This window comes from Dryas octopetala, chromosome 6 (assembly GCF_963921425.1).
Source record: "Dryas octopetala chromosome 6, drDryOcto1.1, whole genome shotgun sequence".
Taxonomy (NCBI): Eukaryota; Viridiplantae; Streptophyta; class Magnoliopsida; order Rosales; family Rosaceae; genus Dryas; species Dryas octopetala.
The window spans coordinates 8,556,065-8,575,750 of record NC_141371.1 but is presented as its reverse complement, the minus strand read 5'-3'; the positions used below and the strand labels follow the sequence as shown (position 1 = coordinate 8,575,750).

Sequence of the window (19,686 nt, the reverse complement as noted above, 5' to 3'; positions counted from 1 at the left end):
TGCAATGACCTAATTCTTAATAAAGTGACCTAATTGTTACATTTTATTGATCATGGTATTACATATTAAAAACAATAACTAGTATGTAGCTTAGGGTAATTAATTCTTTTTTTTTTTTCAATAAAAAAAAACCCTACCATCCATTAGCCCTTCTTTTATCTATTTCTTTTTTATTATCATTTTTTTTCATGAAGGTAAAAAAATCATGAAGTTGGTTGCAATACTTGCATACCTTAAGCAAAGCCACGTTTAAGGATGTAATGAGTTGGTTGCCCACTTTGACCACTATGGTATCGTGACCATTATCCACTAAAGTTATAAAACTTCGGGTGATGATTATGTTTTGATTGCTTGTATGCAAAGTTGTTTGTCAATTCGACTCTTGGAGTCAGGCAGTAAGGGATTACGACTCTTGGAGCCAGGCAATAAAAGAGGTAAAATCTTTTGTAAATCCTCTAAGCCCGGCCTGAATTGCTTGTCTTTGATCGGTTTAAGGAATTAGTTTGGTGCATGAAAACTGGCCCAGAACACCCTCGGCTACCAAAAAAAAAAAAAAGTTGTTTGCATCAAAATCTAAGAACAAATTTTTCTTGTCGTGTTGAGTAAAATCAATAACATGACTATGGCCTCGTTTGAGATTGTGGTGGAGGACCCAAAAGCTGTTGTGGATGACAATTCTCAATCACCTAAAGCAATTTTGGTGTTTGGTAAAAAAAATTAAAAATTACTTTTCTTCACAATTCTCAATTCCCCACAACAAAAACAGAAAGCAGATTTCTAGGTGCTTTTGAAAGCTGTAGTGAATCACAACAATAATGAATATTTTATTTTACCCATAATACCCTTATTGATTTCTATAATTTTTATTTGTTTATTTTGAATTAAAAAAATGTCTATTGTTAGTTATATTTTATATTGTAATAATTAATTATGATATTTTATTTGTACGATTAAAATTATAATATACCTAAAAAATAATAGGCATACTTATTTAATAATGTTGTTCTTAAAAAAATTAATGCTAATAAAAATTTGAAGCCACAAATATAGAAAACAAATAAAAAACATTTTATTTTTACCAAACAAATAAATGAAAGACACTTTCAGCATCATGTCCATTTTAGTAATTATACACAGTCACAACACTTTTACATTAACATTTACCAAATACTTTGATGCTGTTTTTTGCACTCACAACACTTTTGAAAACATAGTTTACCAAACACTCAATTGCTTTACTTTACAGCTGACTTTACTTCACAGCTGTTTTTTCTCACAGCAATATTAAACTGACCCTATATTATATGTGTTTGGTATAGGAGTGTTTTTTTTTTCTTGAAAAATTTGAATTTATGACCTCTCTAACATTATTATTAGACTAATAGTTAATTTGTGGTATTAAATAAGTATTAATGAACGCAAGTAAGGTCCTTTACTCCTTAACTAAGTAAGTAGTAGTTTCTCCTCGCCGAGCAAACCACAGGCAATTTACATTTAATTTTGTTTTCTTTATTTTCTAAGGGGCAATTAATTCTTGTAAGTAGACAATTAGTGTCAAATTATAATTTTTTTGTAAACAGAAACGACTACTTTACAAGCATCCTTTTAGAGATTTTGATTCCTCCTACATATATTATTATTTTGTTTCAAAAAAAAAAAAAAGATTTTGGATATTTTGTGAGATGCATGAAATCTATTTCTTTTTACTTTTTTGGTAAAATGCGGGCTAAACCCAAATAACAAGAACAGGCCCAAGTCAAAAGAATAACTCAAGTAATTCGTGCGGATTCTTCCCCTGACAAAAGAAGAGATCTTGCAGAATTGCCATATATGAAATCAATTTTGCATAGCCCACTTAGCTAATTTGTCAATAACATGATTCCTTTTCTTGTAAACATGAGACAAATTAAGGACCATCCCCTCTTTAGCAAATGCTGACAGGCTTTGATCAAAGTGGCTAAGAGGTGGAAGCCACAATCCTCTTGCTGAATAAAAATCACAACATTGCTAGAATTCATTTCGTCAAGAAGATTCTAAAAGCCCTTGGGAATGATTCCTGTTCTTGGTTCTCAAAGCATCTCAAATAAGTGTATTCATCACTTAATTTTAGTTTCTTCTAATATCTCATGAGTTTCATGTTATTGTTGTAAAATTTATGTAGTTATGATAAAATTACAATGCTCAGATAGTTGTAATTATAATCAAATCATAGGTGTTCAATAGTTGATATTTTAAGATTTTTACTATATATTGTCTTCATCATAAATGTGTGTTAATAGTCATCCAATTCTTATTTTTATATGGCCATCATATGAATAAGCTCACAACATTATTTATACTTTGTATGAGAAAAAGTCATATTTGTATGAAAATTTATTGGTTTTAGTTTTGGATAATCTATGTGTCAAACATAAAAAAAAAATGGTGGATATATAACCATTAGACAAATTAGTTATGGAGATAAAAATAAGTAAAGAAAAATAATTTTTTATAGGAGTAAAGAAAATTAATTGTTAGATGAATTGGTTATAAAAATGGCAAATAAGTCAAATCATATTGTTAAATAGGCCTAAGAACTTGGAGAGGGGGGAGAGCGTAAAACTCATGAGATTCCCGATATTGAGAAATTCATAATGAACTTTTCACGCCAAAACTACCTTATCATATATTTTTTTAAAAATAATCCAAAAATGCCCTATAAATATAAAACCAAAAATGGCCTCTCATCCAATTGTTTTTCCTCACTTTCATTTTATGAAAACTCATTACACAAATATTCTTTTATAATTTATTTTTTACAACAACATTTGAGTAATCAAATTGGATTTGATTATGATTCTTACCAATTATTGCACACTTTTATGAGAATCACCTTGATTCCCATTTTGATTCTTTACGGTTAGTAAATATGTTTGATTCTGATTTATCCTTATTATGATTCATTCTTATTCTAATTTATACTATTTTTATTCATTTTAATTCTAGTTTAGTAAACATGCCTTAAATAATTTGCAAATGAACAATAAACTACCTCATAATGATCTTTTATTTATTCAATCAATAATGAAAAATTCTATACATATCTTACCAAACACACTTTATATCCTACATTTATAAAAAACTTCAAGTGAGTTTCCATTAGAAATGTGCATGTGAGTGAGCGTTCGAACGACTGGTGATAGTATTCGAATGCTCGCTCAAGTGCGCACACGTGTGGACAAACTTGCACACACGGAAGTAGCTTTACCTACATGAATACACGATGCATCTAAATTTTTTCTCCAAAATTTCCAATTTACCACCATCACGTGACACAGGTTTCTACTTGCCAAGAAAAAGATATCTCCCGCGCCCACTGTTGAGAAACACAAGAACGGTAGCTACACACACAGTGAAGACTGAAGACTGTAGCAGATCTCAGACGTTAACTCCAAATCTCATAACGACCTCTTAATATTTCTTACTATAAATAAATTTCAAATACAAGTGGTCATAATAATTAATACGACATATTCACTCTCAACAAGCAATTAACAAATAAAAATGAACCTGTGCCCAACAAGCAGCTGGTGGAGAAGCCATGGAACCTTGCGAACTCTGCACCTATTGCTCCTGGGTCAGGTCGTGTCTTTTGTTCTCGCACTCATGAGCTTCACTTCCTCTCTCATAGCCAATCTCGGTAACCTTAACCTTAACCAAACCAACCCATTTCAAATTTCTTGTTGGGTTTTGATATATAATGGTTTTGTGATTGATGTGTGCAGGTGTGGATACGCCTATTACACAGACTGCATTCACTTACATAAGTTTGGTTTTGGTTTATGGGGGCATCTTGCTGTATAGGCGTGACAAACTGCGGGTATTTCTCAGTTTCCAAATTTCAATTCCTTCATTATTAACCTGTTTCAAGAAATAGATAAAAAAAAATGTCGTTTAAGCTACTTTTACTGTGATTCGCCATTAATGTTCCATTTGGTGATATGGGCAATGAAGAAACTGAGAACTTGGGATTTGCAGGTTTCTTGGTATTGGTATCTTCTATTGGGGTTTGTTGATGTTGAAGGGAACTATCTTGGTGAGTGCTAATGGTTGAGCTTTCTTTCATATGCTCAGCATCAGTCGTTTCTGGGGTTTATTTGCTGCTTGTAATGCTGGTTAAAGTTCTTATTGATCATTTCTCCCTTGGACATCGATTTGCTAGTGGTTGGGAATTGGGATAAAATCTCTGGCTCCATTGTGACATTGGGTTGGTCATTCTTTGATGTTTGTTGGGGATGATTTTACACCAAGGATGAGTTAGATCTTAAAAAAAATACCCTTCATGGCCAATCCCAACTGCATATAGGTAATGATATGTGGAAAAATGAACTTTATGTTTTTTGATGCAGTTAACAAAGCATACCAGTTCTCATCAATCACTAGTGTGACATTATTGGACTGTTGGACAATAGCTTGGGTCATAATTTTCACATGGATTTTCCTAGGCACTCGATATTCCCTATGGCAAATGTTTGGTGCAGCCATCTGTGTGGTGGGGCTTGGTCTGGTGCTCCTCTCTGATGCAGGGGCGGGTGGTGGAGGTGACTTTCTCTTATGCCTTTTTGGATTTATTTTTCTATTTTTGAGTAATTGTTGTGAAGAATAATGTTTCAAACTTATAAAAAGATGATTTTCTTTTGAGTTATGGAATTATCTCTGATGGGTGAAGTATTCCTAGTTGGTTATTGAAACTACAAGTATACTAAAAACTTTCAAAAGAAAAAAAAAATGAAATACATGTATCCTTTAAACAGTTCTAAATCTATCAGTGGAATCATACCGAGTTATGTAGCATCTTGTAATCATTTTCATTCATCCTTCAGGTGGCTCAAGACCTCTCCTTGGAGACATTCTTGTCATCGCAGGAACAGTTTTCTTTGCAATGAGCAATGTTGGTGAGGTTGGTGAATCCTTTTGAGCTCTTGTAATTTCTGTCAGTTTATCCCTGTAGAAAGGTATCAGTTGTATGAAATGAAGCTACTTCAGGTCAGATTTTGTACATATTATTGTTTTTATATCATATTTTGAGTTGCTTATCTTCATAGTCCTTCCTAAACTGCAGGAGTTTTGTGTTAAGAAAAAAGACCGTGTTGAAGTAATATGCATGATCGGCGTTTATGGATTCCTAGTGAGTGTGTGTCAGATGTATCCTTTTCATACGAAATGCATGCAAGACAGTGGCTTCATAAAATCTGTACCATGATTCTGCATTGAAGAACACATAATTTCTTTAATTCCTTAACCTTCTTTTAGATCTATCATGGAATTAAAGAGTCTGGAGTCAATCAAGTGGTCTACAGATATTGTAAGTATTCTTAGCCTTGTATTATATGTGATTTGATTTGACCAAATAAATAAACATGTGAATTAATGCAGCTTAAATTATACACAGCTTAAATTGTGAAAAGATTGTTCATCGTACCTATATCCTGTCGTGAATGTTCTGCAGCATTCTGGGCAGTTCTTCCACCTTTATTAGTTTTGTAACTAGGTTTACATCCCTTCCTTGCTTCTTAAGTTGAATGCTATTTTTTTTTTCTCCAGATATTAGCCTTTGCTGGCTATGCTCTATCAGGCTTTATGTTCTACACACTTGTTCCAATCGTTCTCAAGGTCAATTTCCTTCTTATTAACCGTTGTTGGCAAAATTGCCTTATAGAATATCATTCACTTTTCAGTATGGCTTTATTAGCATGCAAGCATTTATATGATGCAAAACTAGTTACAATGCCATTGCAAATACCTGAAAAAGGGAAGTGGATGGAAATACTTTAGTTGTTTAATTCTAGCAAGCACTGTATTAACAAATTAGGATCTGAATGAACTTACTACAAATTTAGAAAGCAATTGGATACATTGCCTCCCATGGAGTGAAGCAATTTTGAGAGCTACTCACTATTAATATCTCTAATGGGTCTTTTGCATACAGCTGAGTGGAGCCACATTGTTAAATCTCTCTATCCTCACAGCTGATATGTGGGCAGTTATTTTTCGCATCTTTTTCTACCACCAGCAGGTAACACTCTATAATTTTTGAATTTTTGCAATTATTTAAGTTCACACCTTCCATCCCCTTTGTTCACACTGATAGCAAACCTGACTTGATATTGACTCCAATGCAGGTAGACTGGCTTTACTATCTAGCTTTTGCAGTCGTAGTTATCGGACTCATCATTTATTCAGTAACGTACGTTCTGAGTCTTCTAACCTTGTATTAAATAGTCAATCTACCTTATTGAAATTAATCATTACAAGAACACATGATTGTTTGCAAACAGGGAAAAGGATCCTGCTCCTGTTACTGAACTTGAGACTGGAAACCCGAGCTTGCAGTACCAAGTTCTTGAGGATGAAAGTGCTACATCTAGAAATGAGTCTTTGACTTCGTGAGGGGCATAGAAGCAGTGGCCATGACTTTAAATATCAAAATCTGCTGACATATAATGCTGGAAACCTGATATGAATTTCATCTTAGGCAGGGATTGGCTCAATTTGTACCAAATGCACAACTGGGAAGAGATGTGTTCTACCTTCTGTGTTATATCAACAGCCTTGACAAGCTCTACTTTTTGGAAAAGGGATGTCAATTACAGGGAGTAGACAGGACAGACAGGCAGTTTTAAGGGAGAATCTGCAGTCCATGCTAGTGCATTAACTGTTGGGTATTGAGAAGAACACTCTTTGGAGACTTGCTAGTTATCCAAACTATTATTTGTTTTTGAAATTGAAACATCTCATTATGTAAAGCAAACCTTACATGTAATGAATGTCTGAAATGTATGATCTATGGATATGTTAGAATTTCAATGTTATAATCTTTTACAAATACAACATTTCTGAACTTAGAGTCATGTGGACATGTCAACTGGGTTGGATTTTGTTCGTCATATAAGAAATACAGAAATGAATGTCACGACCAAATATTTTAATTTCCAAGCAAAGGAAGAGATGGCAAATGTGAGGGAGATAAAGGGATGATAATATACAAAATAATTGTCAAACTAGTTAGAAATTAAAAATCACCAATTAGCTATTTTCCCATCTCCCTTATCCAGATTTGAAACCCAATGGAATTGGGCTCAAATTATAAAAGCCTAAGTATTGTCCCATGGGCTTCAGAATAAATCTAACATAAACCAATAGAAAAGCTCCACTTTTCCTAATTCAACTCCCCTATAAATAACCCAAACCATAATCCAAGAAAAAACCAAATTTCCCTCCCTCCAACTCCCACAAACTGACATGGACCAACAAAACTCCAACAGCAGCACCACCACCACAACCCCAACCTCCTCCACCTTACAACCACCCCCCACTGAACAACCCCCAACCCAACCCCAATCCCAACCTCACCCACACCCACACCCACACCCACACCCACCACCTTCCTCAGCTGCAACCCCTTCAACCTCAACCTCAATCCCTAACCCCTCCCCAAACCCTAACCCTAACCCTAAACCCTCAACCCCATCATTACCCCCAGTCCCTTCTCAGCCCCCCCAGTCCCTTCCAAGCCCTTCTTCACAGCCCAGGCCTCCCTCCACATTGACTCGCCCATGGCCGCAGTCTCATTTTGCTCACTTCCCCTCGCCTTCTTCTTCAGCTTCCTCCGGGCCTCCCGCCTCGCCTTCCGCCACCGCGCCTCCGCACTCGAGGGGCGGCATTGCCCTTGGTGTTCCGCCGCACCACCCTAGCCCTTCTCCTTCTCAACCCACTTCGTTCTCGAGCTCTTATGGCCAGCATTTTGGTGGTCTGGGCCGGGGCGGGGTCAATTTGCCCGAACCCGTTTCCAATTCCAATGCTTCCCAGGTGACCTTTTAGTTCCATTAACTATTATAGTGACTATTTGACATGTTGGGTGACCAAAAGAACTGAACTTTGTGGTTTTATTCTGTATCTATTTTGTATTTTTTCTAAGCCGCTAGATAGATGGTTGGTTTTCTTATTGTAGATTGCGGCTGTCTTTGTGTGGTTTACTTGCTTGAATATTGATTAGATGTATTGGGACATATAGGTGAGGCCAATGCAAGGAATGCAGGGAATAGGGATGATGGGTTCCATGGGTTCGAGTTCTCAAATGCGGCCAGCTGGTATTACTACACACCATCCACAGAGACCTGTGCAATCCTCTCTTAGACCACCTTCTACCGCAAGTGCTCAGTCCCCTTCTTCCCAAGTCAGTATGCAGTTTCCACATTTACTATTTCGGTTTTAATGTTGATTTTGTAGTTCATAGACACATGTGAATTTATATATATCATGTAACAGTGCTCTGTCCTATGAAGAAGTTGTGTTGCCTGTTAAGGTTTTCCTGGTTGGCTTATGGAGGAATTTTTTATTATGAAGCCATCTTTTTTTTTTTTTTTTGCTTGCATATAAGTATGGTGGATTGTTCATTCTTACTGCAATGTACAGTGGGTGCTTGCATATTCTCCAGTTGCCTCTTTGCATCAATAACTGGACATTCTACATTTTGGTGAAGAAAAGGAATTATTGGACTTGCATTATTAAGTTCATTGTTCATCCAAGGATTTGATGATGATGATGATTAACAAAAAATGCTATAGCGTTATTTTAATTTTGTTTCCAAGAATCGGGGAACCTGGAATCATTTCTCCTTCATTATTTTATAAGACAAATACTCTCTGGGGGTTCAATTTTGTGTCCTGTCGTCTCTTCCGGGGTCAGTTGGATCACAAATTCATTTATTTTAAACCTTTATAATCTGCTATTAACAGCTTGTTCTTGTTGTGCCTTGTGAAAAATTTCTAGTGACTTAAAGTCTTTTTTCCTATTCTATAAGTGTTTTTGCTAATTCCATTTCCTTTATGCAGAATTTCCAAGGGCATAGCCTTTTACGAGTCTCAACTGTGGGATCTCCTAGTTCATCACAAAATACATCTCCGGGTTTGCAGCCTCATACTCAGCCATGGTTATCATCTGGATCACAAGGGAAGCCTCCTATACCATCCCCTTCATATAGGCAGCAGCTGAACTCATCATCCTTGCAGCAAAGATCACATGTTCCGCAGCAACAGCACCATCCCCTTCCTACAGCTTCACAGCAACAGCACCATTCCCTGCCTGCAGCTTCACAGCAGCAGCATATGTCATCTGTGCAGAATCAACAACCTTCTTCATCGCATCAGGGAAATGAGCATTTTGGGCAACAAGTTCAACCATCAAGGGTCCCACAGGCTACTCCCCGTCAGCAACAAATTACAAGGGGTCAGAGCCTGGTAAATCAGAAGTCTTCCTCTGTTGCAGCAGTGCAGCCTAACACAGTCCAACCAGGGAACCAAAATAGAACTGCTAGTGCAGAAACTGATGAAACTTGTAATAGAATACTTAGCAAAAGAAGCATCCATGAGCTAGTCAACCAGGTTAGCCATGTTGGCTATATTTCATATTTATATTTCTTGCTGCTATCATCATATTCTTGTGAATTTGTGTTGAAGTTTCATCTGTACATTGTTAAAGCTAAATTTAGAAGACATCCATTTCATGCTAGAGTGGATGCATATAATATCTTTGTTTTCATTTAGAATTCATGTGCAATTTGATTTTTCTTTTTTGCCTTATGTCATTAAGTTTTCTGCTTTTTGACAGATTGATCCATTGGAGAGGTTGGATCCAGAAGTTGAAGACATTCTCATGGACATTGCAGATGAATTTGTTGATTCTGTGAGTGATTGAGCTAATATTTCATATTTTTATTGTCTTCCACCCAAAGGAGATCACTGATTATTATTCAGCATTTATGTCTAAGAAATTCTTGGCTGGATAGAATTGCATTATTTCGTGAAACTGGACCTTTTTGTAGGCTTTCTATCCATGGTTATTTTTTGAGCTTGTTCTTGCAGTATGAATCTGTATATTATTTGACAAAAGAATCGGAAGAACATGTAGTACACATATTTATGTGTTATGAGATTTGTTCTGTTTTTCTCTAAGAAGGAATTTTCAGTTTCTTCTTCATTTATGTCTTTCATTGAATGTATTTGATTGGTCAGTTGGTGGCAATTCAAGAGGGAATTTTTCCTGAATTCTTGAAATGCCTAATGTTCAGATTTTCTAAATTTTTAAATATTTATATCTTTTCTGTTTTGGTTGAACTCATGGATATCCTTTGTCCAGATCTTGTCTAGCTGAAATAATGCTTGGGCATGAAGAATTTGCCTCAGTAATAAGGCATTATCGTAGACAGGACTAATTTTATAGGATAAGGCTTATTTTTCTTTTGCTTCACCTCTTTTAATATACTCGACAATGATCGAGCAATTTCCATTATACTCTATGATAGTTCTCGAGATATTGCTATTCTATTTTTGTCATAATTCTTATGCTGACAGTATTTTCTTTTCCTTTGGGCAGGTTACAACATTTGGTTGCTCATTAGCCAAGCATCGAAAATCAACTACATTAGAAGCAAAAGACATACTTCTACATCTTGGTTAGTTATGTGGCAGAAGTCCTCGATGATTTTTATGTTCACATTATGTACATGTAGTGCTTAATCTTCTGTATCTTATTTTGTTTCATACAGAAAAAGAGTGGAATATAACTCTTCCTGGGTTTGGTGGTGATGAGATTAAGGGCTTCAGAAAACCAGTAAGCATTGAACTGTTATTTGTAGTATTCTAAACTTAAGGACCTATTCTTGTGCTTATGGTGATGATGTATTTCATACATTGGGAAAAAAAAACTTTTAATGCTTCATTAATTCTTGATTATGTCTTTGCAGCTTACAAATGATATTCACAAGGAGCGCCTTGCTGTTGTAAGTTTGGCCTGTGTATTTTCCCCATTTTATGGACATTCATACATCTGTATATGTGTGTAAGTGAATTTTGGGTTGGCAGTTGGCACATGCATGATATCTTTGCTCAATTTTGATTGAAACTTGGGTGGTTAGATTAATTTGATATATGCATGATAATGTTAGAAATATTTAATACTATTGTTATCTTTGCACCCATTTACTTTTAATTTATCTTTGCCCTCCCTTCTTTGGCAGATAAAGAAGTCCGTAGTAGCAAATGAGACAACAAATACTAGGAATTCCACTGGACAAGCCACTGGAAATGCTAAGGGTAGTCTGGTAAAGACACCTGCCAATATCATAAGCTCCCAAAACAACAAAATGCGTGAAGTTACTTAATGGAATCTACTGATGTGAGCAATTATATACTAAAAAAGGTATGTTAAATCTGATGCAGATATTTGTGTTCATAGCTTATGCTTATACATGAGGTTATCCGGCAGCTCATTGATACGGATATTTGTGTTCCCAGATATTGTATGTGCTTATCTGCAATTATGCATGGTTCAGGATTTCCATAGAGAAAGGTTTCTCTCATTTGTGGTGGCTATGATGTTTAGCCTGTGATACTTGTGGAAGTGGTTAATATTGGATCCTAATCGCTCTCAAGGAACCTTGGTGGCTGGTTTGCCAAAACATTTGTTGCTATTTCTTTTGTGTGTGCCTGCACATGTGTTTTCTCTGTGAGACTTGACCATATGACATATGTGCATGTTAGGTTATCAAATGAATACGGGAAGTCCTTAAACTTCCTCTTTTTCTGATTTAGAGTCAGAAATTCAATTTTGGTTAGGCTGCTGCTCCCAATGTTTCACAGAGTCCCTTATGATCGAACAAGAAAGGAGTGGTTGTCATGTTCATTCAATTTTTGTTAAACGTTGCATGTGGTTTCATATTTTTACATTGGTGTGCAGTGCTGGTTGTTGTGCTCTTTGTCTAAAGGTTGGTAGGTCTCTGGCATCTCATAGTTTCATATGGTGCAGGGGCCAAATGTTGCAGCACAAAATTTTGACGAGATGGTGCAGAATGCAAATCCCAGTCGCCCAAAGTACATCAGTGCATTTGACCAGGGACGGAATATAGAAGGGACTAAGAGGGGCCGTGGCCGCTGCAAAGTTTTGAAAATAGAATACCAAAGTCTAGTCTTCTTAAAAATCAATGTGTTGAGACTTGAGCATATGTGTCACTTGTAAAAAGATTTTTCTTTTCTTCTATTCTATCTTCTCGTGAACACTAAGGAGGTTCTCAGTATTAATTACCTTTTATGTTAATTATCTTTGCAAGTGAGCAAATTCCAAAAATCCTTTATCTTGAGGAGGATTTCCTCTTAGTATTTAGGGTATAATTGTGTTTTCCACCAAAGTATGAGCACATAACAATTAACATGACAATAGGATAACAAAACAAAAAGAGAGCAACCTCATTAGGGGTAAACATGTGTGGCCACATGTTTTTGTTTAGTCATAGAAGATGTGCTAATTGTGTGGGATACCACTATACACTACCAGACATGTGTGCATTTCCTTTATTTATTTTCACATGTATACTGCCATGTGCTGTGCTGAACCTGAGCTATTCAGTACACATCATGTCTTCAAATGACAAACCCTACCATGTTCTGAAGAGCAACATTGTGAAAGAGGCTAAAGTTCTGGCTAGGCAAAGTGGTTTGGTTGCCTATAATACCAAATGATAATATCAATCAAGCATGAGCACATTCGTTAGCTAGGCATGCATGCTTTGCTATGATGCCATCTTGCTGTGTATTACTTCAACTATGATTAAATAAATTCAATGATTATCACCTTTCCAAAGTAATTAATAAATAGAGATATATATGTGCTTTTTGTAATACTGGCGTCACCAGACCCACCACATTGTTTGATTCAATTATAATGCAGGTGGTAGGTAGGGCCGGGATCTATTTCCAACGAATAACTCTAATTTAATCTGGACCGACACTCTATTATTGAAAGCTGTGAATCTTTTATCTGATTGCAGGATCTTTAATCAAAGTTACAATATTTTACATGCGTAAAATATTAGATGTATGCAGTCACAAGTGAAACTGTCACCATGGAGGAGTCTGAAATTGCTCGTCAGTTTGAGTTTATGAGAAATCAAATTGTATCACTATAATCATAGAGCACTTATCTTTGACCAAAGTTATACTACTATCTTATCATCTTTTAAATAAGAAATAGTAACATCTTAAGTCTGTAGAGCTCATTGGGTGTAAGTTTTAGAGGCCTAAAAATGTAAAATAAATTTCATTCTCATGTTTAGTAAGTACAGAGAAGGCAAATTAATTCATAACCTAAGGGAATCTGATGCCCCGATTGGGAGGAAAATGAAACCTTTGCTAGAGCAATGAAATTGATTTTCCCTTTCTTGGGAAAACATTTATTGTTTTTTGACAAAACTAACCGTGTTATTATTTCAAAATAAATAATAGATTCTAGTACAATTGGAAAACTGATCAAACACAACATTTATTGCTTTAAATTTCTAGTTTACTTTTCCAAGCTTACCAAACACAAGAAAGAGAATTTCACATTCCCTTCTCCCTGGAAAATGCAAAGGAATTATTGGGAAATTAATTCCGTGAACCAAATAAGCCCTTAAGGTTAATTCAAGTACTATCTATTTAGTTTAGCGGATGACATTAAATTTCTTTTTGTCGGAAAAGATTCTAAATTTAAATTTCATCGATAAGAATTAATTAATTAATTAAATAGATATATATTCGAATAATGACTGAATGTGCATCCTTAAGTTGCTCAACAACTGGAATAAGCATCTTAATATTAATGGTCTGTTTGATTCAAATTTTGGAGGCATGTGAATGAGAAATCAATTCTATTTCCTGGCCTAAGGGAAATGATTTCCCTTATTGGGGAGAAAATGAAATCCTTAGTGGAGCTTAGGTTTTGTTTTCAGAGTTAATTACACTTATATCCCTTGAGGTTTATCGTCTTTTCACATACACCCTCTGGGGTTTCAAAAATTACGCATACACCCCCTGAGGTTTCAAAACTATTACATATAACCCCTTATAAGATAAAAAAATAAATAAACAAAACAAAAATATTTGTATTTAGGTTGGACTTTACACCTTGAGTAATCTTATTAGGTCATTTTACCCCTTACATGTCTTTTTGCATAATTTCTCATCATTTTTCGTCTCACTATAGGGGGTTATATGCAACAGTTTTGAAACCTCATGAGGTGTATGTGAAAAGACGATAAACCTCAGGAGGTGTAAGTGTAATTAACTCTTTGTTTTCCTCCCTTTTGGGAAAACATTTATTGCTTATTTTGTGGACTAAACTAACCCTGATATTTTATTAAATTAATTAAAAAAATATTGCTTTTGTTTAATAAATAAGGATATAATTTAAAAATTAGACCAATTTTATTTTTTATTATTCACAAACCAAATAAGGGAATGAAAATGAAAAGAAAATTATTGATTTACTTTCTCAATATTACCCAACGAATGTGAATCTTACATTTCATTCATCCTGAAAAAGGCATAAGAATTGAGTTCCGTGAACTAAATAGAGGATGTGCAATAAAAACCAATTAAATTAACGTGAGCAGTCAGAGAATTGCATTCTGATGTGTAATCCAAATTTGACTTTTGTAATGCTCTTTATTTGATAGTTACTAATATTAATAAACATTCTGATTCATGTTCCTATCTCCGCAATAATTAATAGCCAAGGAATTAAGCTTAACATAATTGACATTTATTTAATAGAAAGACGAATTCATTTGGCAGTATGCAACCACAAATAACATGTGAAAACAAAAAGTTGACATTAATATATTATGTTAAAAGGAACAAAAATAACCCCACACGGCACACCCATTACATCCGGTCCCATTTTGATAGCTTTACAATATTGCAGGATCTTGGCTTTGCCAAAACTTTTTATGCCTAGCCCATGATACCATCAAAAGGAATATTCCCGCACCTAAGGGGATGACAAATTTGACAATAAAAACTGAACAAGATCGAATGTTAGGTTAAGATAATTCACAAATTATAAATAACTTATTATCCCATAAAGAATAAAAAACAATAATACCAATTTCGCATTATTGAATTTCACATCAGTGATGATAATCAAGACTTCAAAAATATGACCCAAAAATGTATAAATATAAATAAACCCATTGAGATAAACTCAATCAACCTAGGCCTAGAATTAGATACGTCCCCAACTAAACTCTCAATTTTAGCACAAATGAAGAATACTATGCTGAGTTGGGAATTTTCACCATTGTAAGTTGTAACTTACAATGAAGACAGAATAAAACCAAGTAATTAAAGTTAATAAATCAAAATGAATGAATGAAGAGATTAGGCAAGAATGAGATCCACTAAGAATATGCCACCTGTGGGGCTATGATTGGTCAAAAAATACAGAAGGCAGTTCGTCATCTACTCAGCTTTGGTACCGAGACTATAGGGAATATACATAGACCTCCGAGACTCCTTGCGGCAGCTCATCAGTTTCGCATCGCCCTCTTCGTCCCTTCGAATCGGACGAAACCAAACCCCAATATATATATATATATATATATACGTGTGTATGTATATGTTGGTTGTGTATAATATAATATACGCGCGCATATACATACACATTATATAGATACTCCTCTCGCTGTCTGAAAGTAACGCCCTAATCGTTCTGAGCTTGACAGCGGTTATGGAGAGCGTGATGGCGAATTCTCATGGTGTGGTGGTCGGTGCCGAAGGCGACGGCGTTTTGGGTTGTCAGCTGAAGCGCGAGAAGCTCATTATCGATACTGACCCTGGAATTGGTGAGTTCAATTTCCATTCCATGTGTTTTTTTCACTTGATCAGGTTCTTTGCATTGTTATTCCTCTGTTTGGTTGCTGAGAAAAATGTGGGAAAAGAAAAGAGGCGAGGCTAAAGTATTTGACTTTTTTGTTTTGGGATGCTTTTAGTTGTGGAAAGTGAGGAACTTGCCTCAACTAAGCCCAAAAAACTGAAAAACAAAAACAGTTGAATTAGGCTCAATTGTTTACAACTTTAGAGTTAAGTTTAGCTTGTGCTTTTCGTTCATTTGATCTACCTTATTTTTGGTACATTTTCTCAGCAGCCAAACGGAGTTTTCTACTTTGAAGTTTTTCTTTTCGAATACTTTATTGTTTGTTTGTTAAATAATGATTTGGCGTTAGCATGAGAACCTTTAGCAAATATATTAGTTGTGTATGTGAAATGTGATTGTATTGTGGAATTATGTTTTTGCCAATGTCTCACTTTTTCTGGTTTGACTTTTTTCGCCTCGTTTTGATAAGATTAGTTTGGAACTGACAAAGCACCAAACCTCACTTTATTTTTCGGATATAGAATCCCCAATCTGTTGCGAAAAACTGCTTATTTTTCCCATTTTGCAACAACTAGGGCGAAATGGGGTTCTACCAGGAAACCAGTTTTCACCAAGGTACTTTGGAACAGGGAATTGATGAGAATGAAAGGCAACAATAGTTTTTTGACTTTAACATTTTGATTTTTCAGAAGTCAACTGCTTTTTTTGATGTGGTACCTGCAAAAGCTTTTCAAAAGCATGTGCTATAACATTTGAAAAGGCAAGAAAAACTTAGAGAACAAGAGAAGTGGGGAGGTTTTGTTGGGCGGTGGTGGGAAGTTGTTACATTCAATGTATCAATATGCCCTCTTATGAATCAGTTCGAGGTTTAAAAAATTTATAATTCCTGCATAGGGCAGGATTCAAATAACATTTACTAAGTTTGATTAAATGATATTGGGAAATTTTTTGGTTGTGGATATATAGATACTGGTTTATATATACTAGAACAGCGAAGAATGTCTCTTTTTTTTTTTTTTTTTTTTTTTCTCCAACATGTTTTCATGTGTGATATTTCTATTTGCAATTGGCAGATGATACTATGGCTATCTTAATGGCATTTCAAACTCCGGAGTTGGAAATCTTGGGCTTGACAACAATATTTGGTAATGTTACCACAGAAGATGCCACTCGCAATGCCTTGCTTCTGGTATGTACTTGTATCAGTCGATATCCATCTTCTTTTACAGTGAGTCTTTATAATGACTTTGGGTCTGTCTGTCTATCCCTTTTTCTTTTCTTGAGTATGTTCATGATCAATTAGTGTTTTTTAATGCGCAAAAGGATAGTGTGAGATCGCAGGGCATCAAGGTTTGCCTGTGGCGGAGGGTAGCCCCGAGCCTCTAAAGGTAATTATTTTGATTTGTATTCCTTGGCTTAACCTGCATTAGTCGTCTTCATTAGAGTTGGACCACAACTGAGATTAACCTTGGAACATATGGCCTGCTTTTTTTATACTTTTATATGGAACATCCTCTAGAGATTACAACTTTATAGTTCTGTGTCATTTTTTTTTTCTTCTCGGGCCCACTTTCATTACATTTAATAGGTTAATTACCCTTCTCCTCCTTTAATTTTCTAATAACAAACTTTATTTAGTTTGTCATAACCATGTTTCTTTTTGGAAAAAGGGTGGAACGCCACGTGTTGCTGACTTTATTCATGGTTCTGATGGGTTGGGAAACATTTATCTACCTCCTCCAAAAACAAAGAAAATTGAGAAGAATGCTTGTGAATTTTTAGTTGATATGGTCTCTGAACATCCTGGTGAAGTATCTATACTTGCCCTTGGTCCCTTGACAAACTTAGCATTGGTAAGTTGAAGTATCCTTTTTATTTTATTTTCTGTGCTGCCCTGAGCTTCTGAACTCTTAATAATCTTCCCTATTTTGTTGATGTTTCCTTGTTCAGGCAATCAAAAGGGATTCTTCCTTTGCGAAAAAGGTGAAGAGGGTGGTCGTACTTGGTGGTGCCTTCTTTGCATTGGGAAATGTAAATCCTGCTGCTGAAGCAAATGTAAGTGCCCTTCTTTCTGTCATAATGATCCTACAAGTAAATAGTGGTTGACCAAGTTCTTTCATGTTTTACCTAGAAGAAAACTTTGTCCTGAAAAATTGTGTGGGATTTTTTTTTCATCCCTCTAGCCTACTTTCGCCTCATATACTTGTATAACTGCAGTTAATTGTTGCTAAGACTGTTATTCATTTCCCTTTTCTGAGGAGAATGAATTTTATTGCACCAAAAGTTATGAGTCTAATGTTACTGTTCCTTAATAGTAACTTTAAATGCCACATTCATAGTTTGATGTTGAGTTCTAGACTTCTAGTTGTAAGTTGCAAAGTAGGAGACTATCCAAATTTACTTGACTGGATTCATCTCAACAAAGACACCAATCTCTGACTTGCAGATTTATGGAGACCCGGAAGCAGCAGATGTTGTGTTTACGTCCGGGGCAAACATTACTGTTGTTGGAATAAATATTACGACCCAAGTTAAATTTACAGGTGGACCTCCAGTTTATAGCTTGCTTGACTTTCCAGACCATCTTCTCCTGTGATGTCTTATGGGAATTGTGAAATAGAATCTCTCTGACTTGATCACTGTTTGCGGTTTCAGATGATGACCTCCTTCAATTGCGGCAATCTGAAGGAAAGTACGCTAAATTCGTAAGCGACACATGTAAATTCTACAGAGATTGGCATGTGAAATCTGATAGTGTTTATGGTAACTACTTATATGTGATAACCCTGCACTTACCTGTTCAATAATTGTAGTCTTTCATATTTGTCTCAATGACCTCTCTGACATGTTTCAGGGATTTTCCTTCATGACCCTGTCAGTTTTGTAGCACTAGTCCGTCCTGATCTCTTTACATACAGGAATGGGGTTGTGAGGGTTGAGACTCAGGGCATCTGTGTTGGGCACACGCTGATGGATCAAGGACTAAAAAAGTATGAGCAGATTAGCATACTCTTAAGAGAATTGTATTTTATGCAAATTGTTCTTTAAATTGATTTTATTCTATTGCAGTTGGAATACAAGCAATCCATGGACAGGCTATTCCCCTGTTGCAGTTGCTTGGACAGTGAACGTGGATGCAGTCCTCGATTATATAAGAAATCGATTGATGAAATTGTGAAAGCTGCGAGATTATGTGAATTGGAATCCAAAATATGTCAATAAAAAATAAAAATTGAAATGAAGGTTGGGTTGCCTCTTATTTCTATTGAAAACCCTGATTCTTTCCTTCTCAACTTGTAAAACATTTGCTAAATGATGTCCAGTTAGCTGTTAATGAAGTTGTGAACAAGGAATAGTAAATTGCTTTGGAAGTTCTACGCCAATGATTCTTTAGCCATTTGGTCTTTCTTTATTTCCTTATTTGTTGGATATGTTTAACTTAACTACTTGGGCAGACGTACAAGAAATTTACTTTGCTTCTTCCCAGCCAAACCTGCTTAAAATGTTGAGTAGAGCAGTGAACCTCAAGAAATCTACGTGCTCTGTTTGGAATTTTATCATCCACTAGATTTTCTGATTAAGTTTTCTCTGTTGTTCATATTGTGTTTACATTCAAAATTATCGGCCCAAAACACTATGCTTAACTCTGAATCTAATCTCAAAACGATGGTGTTTTAATCTTATTTCTTTACTCGACTACAAGTTTCTTGTGTTTTTAGCAATGAGTCTAAATGATGATAAAAGCTAGAAATCAATGCCACCCCCAAATGCCTTACAAGATTCTGCTTCATTTTAGTAATTCTGGACATGTTTAAATGTTTCAACAACCCAATACAACTATGATAAGTAGTATTCTTTCATTCAAGACTGAATCGTATGAACTACAAATTATATTTATGCCTGAGCCGTGAAGAAAATGATATGCTTGCTGAAGGATACATATAACTGGTTTGCTAGATA

At 35.4% G+C, this 19,686-nt stretch overlaps 3 protein-coding genes across 5 annotated transcripts; all 3 read left to right on the top strand.

Moving 5' to 3' along the window:
- Nucleotides 1–3,487: 3,487 nt before the first annotated feature.
- On the top strand, nucleotides 3,488–6,896 carry LOC147282012 (uncharacterized). Of its 2 annotated transcripts, none has more exons than XM_086247440.1 (11): nucleotides 3,488–3,679; nucleotides 3,765–3,859; nucleotides 4,018–4,075; nucleotides 4,485–4,580; nucleotides 4,863–4,939; nucleotides 5,102–5,184; nucleotides 5,293–5,344; nucleotides 5,584–5,652; nucleotides 5,969–6,055; nucleotides 6,162–6,226; nucleotides 6,318–6,896. In XM_086247440.1, the coding sequence occupies exons 1-11, from the start codon at nucleotides 3,544–3,546 to the stop codon at nucleotides 6,427–6,429; spliced, it is 930 nt and encodes a 309-aa protein (XP_086103566.1). In that variant the 5' UTR covers nucleotides 3,488–3,543; the 3' UTR covers nucleotides 6,430–6,896. The 2 variants fall into 2 exon arrangements, with proteins under 2 accessions (XP_086103566.1, XP_086103565.1); XM_086247439.1 differs by having other exon boundaries at nucleotides 3,489–3,679; nucleotides 4,389–4,580.
- Nucleotides 6,897–7,261: 365 nt separating this feature from the next.
- Nucleotides 7,262–12,132, top strand: TAF12 (TBP-associated factor 12). 2 transcript variants are annotated; one of them, XM_086247604.1, is made up of 9 exons: nucleotides 7,262–7,848; nucleotides 8,054–8,215; nucleotides 8,874–9,422; nucleotides 9,649–9,723; nucleotides 10,414–10,492; nucleotides 10,586–10,650; nucleotides 10,784–10,819; nucleotides 11,057–11,238; nucleotides 11,845–12,132. In XM_086247604.1, the coding sequence occupies exons 1-8, from the start codon at nucleotides 7,282–7,284 to the stop codon at nucleotides 11,198–11,200; spliced, it is 1,677 nt and encodes a 558-aa protein (XP_086103730.1). In that variant the 5' UTR covers nucleotides 7,262–7,281; the 3' UTR covers nucleotides 11,201–11,238; nucleotides 11,845–12,132. The 2 variants fall into 2 exon arrangements, with proteins under 2 accessions (XP_086103730.1, XP_086103731.1); XM_086247605.1 differs by lacking the exon at nucleotides 11,845–12,132 and having other exon boundaries at nucleotides 10,784–10,878; nucleotides 11,057–11,196.
- A 3,208-nt stretch (nucleotides 12,133–15,340) lies between these two features.
- On the top strand, nucleotides 15,341–19,123 carry URH1 (uridine-ribohydrolase 1). The gene is made up of 9 exons (XM_086246990.1): nucleotides 15,341–15,694; nucleotides 16,800–16,915; nucleotides 17,055–17,114; nucleotides 17,397–17,579; nucleotides 17,677–17,781; nucleotides 18,173–18,269; nucleotides 18,382–18,489; nucleotides 18,581–18,716; nucleotides 18,796–19,123. Exons 1-9 carry the CDS (start codon nucleotides 15,580–15,582, stop codon nucleotides 18,902–18,904), a joined length of 1,029 nt encoding a protein of 342 aa, XP_086103116.1. The 5' UTR covers nucleotides 15,341–15,579; the 3' UTR covers nucleotides 18,905–19,123.
- Nucleotides 19,124–19,686: the final 563 nt, after the last annotated feature.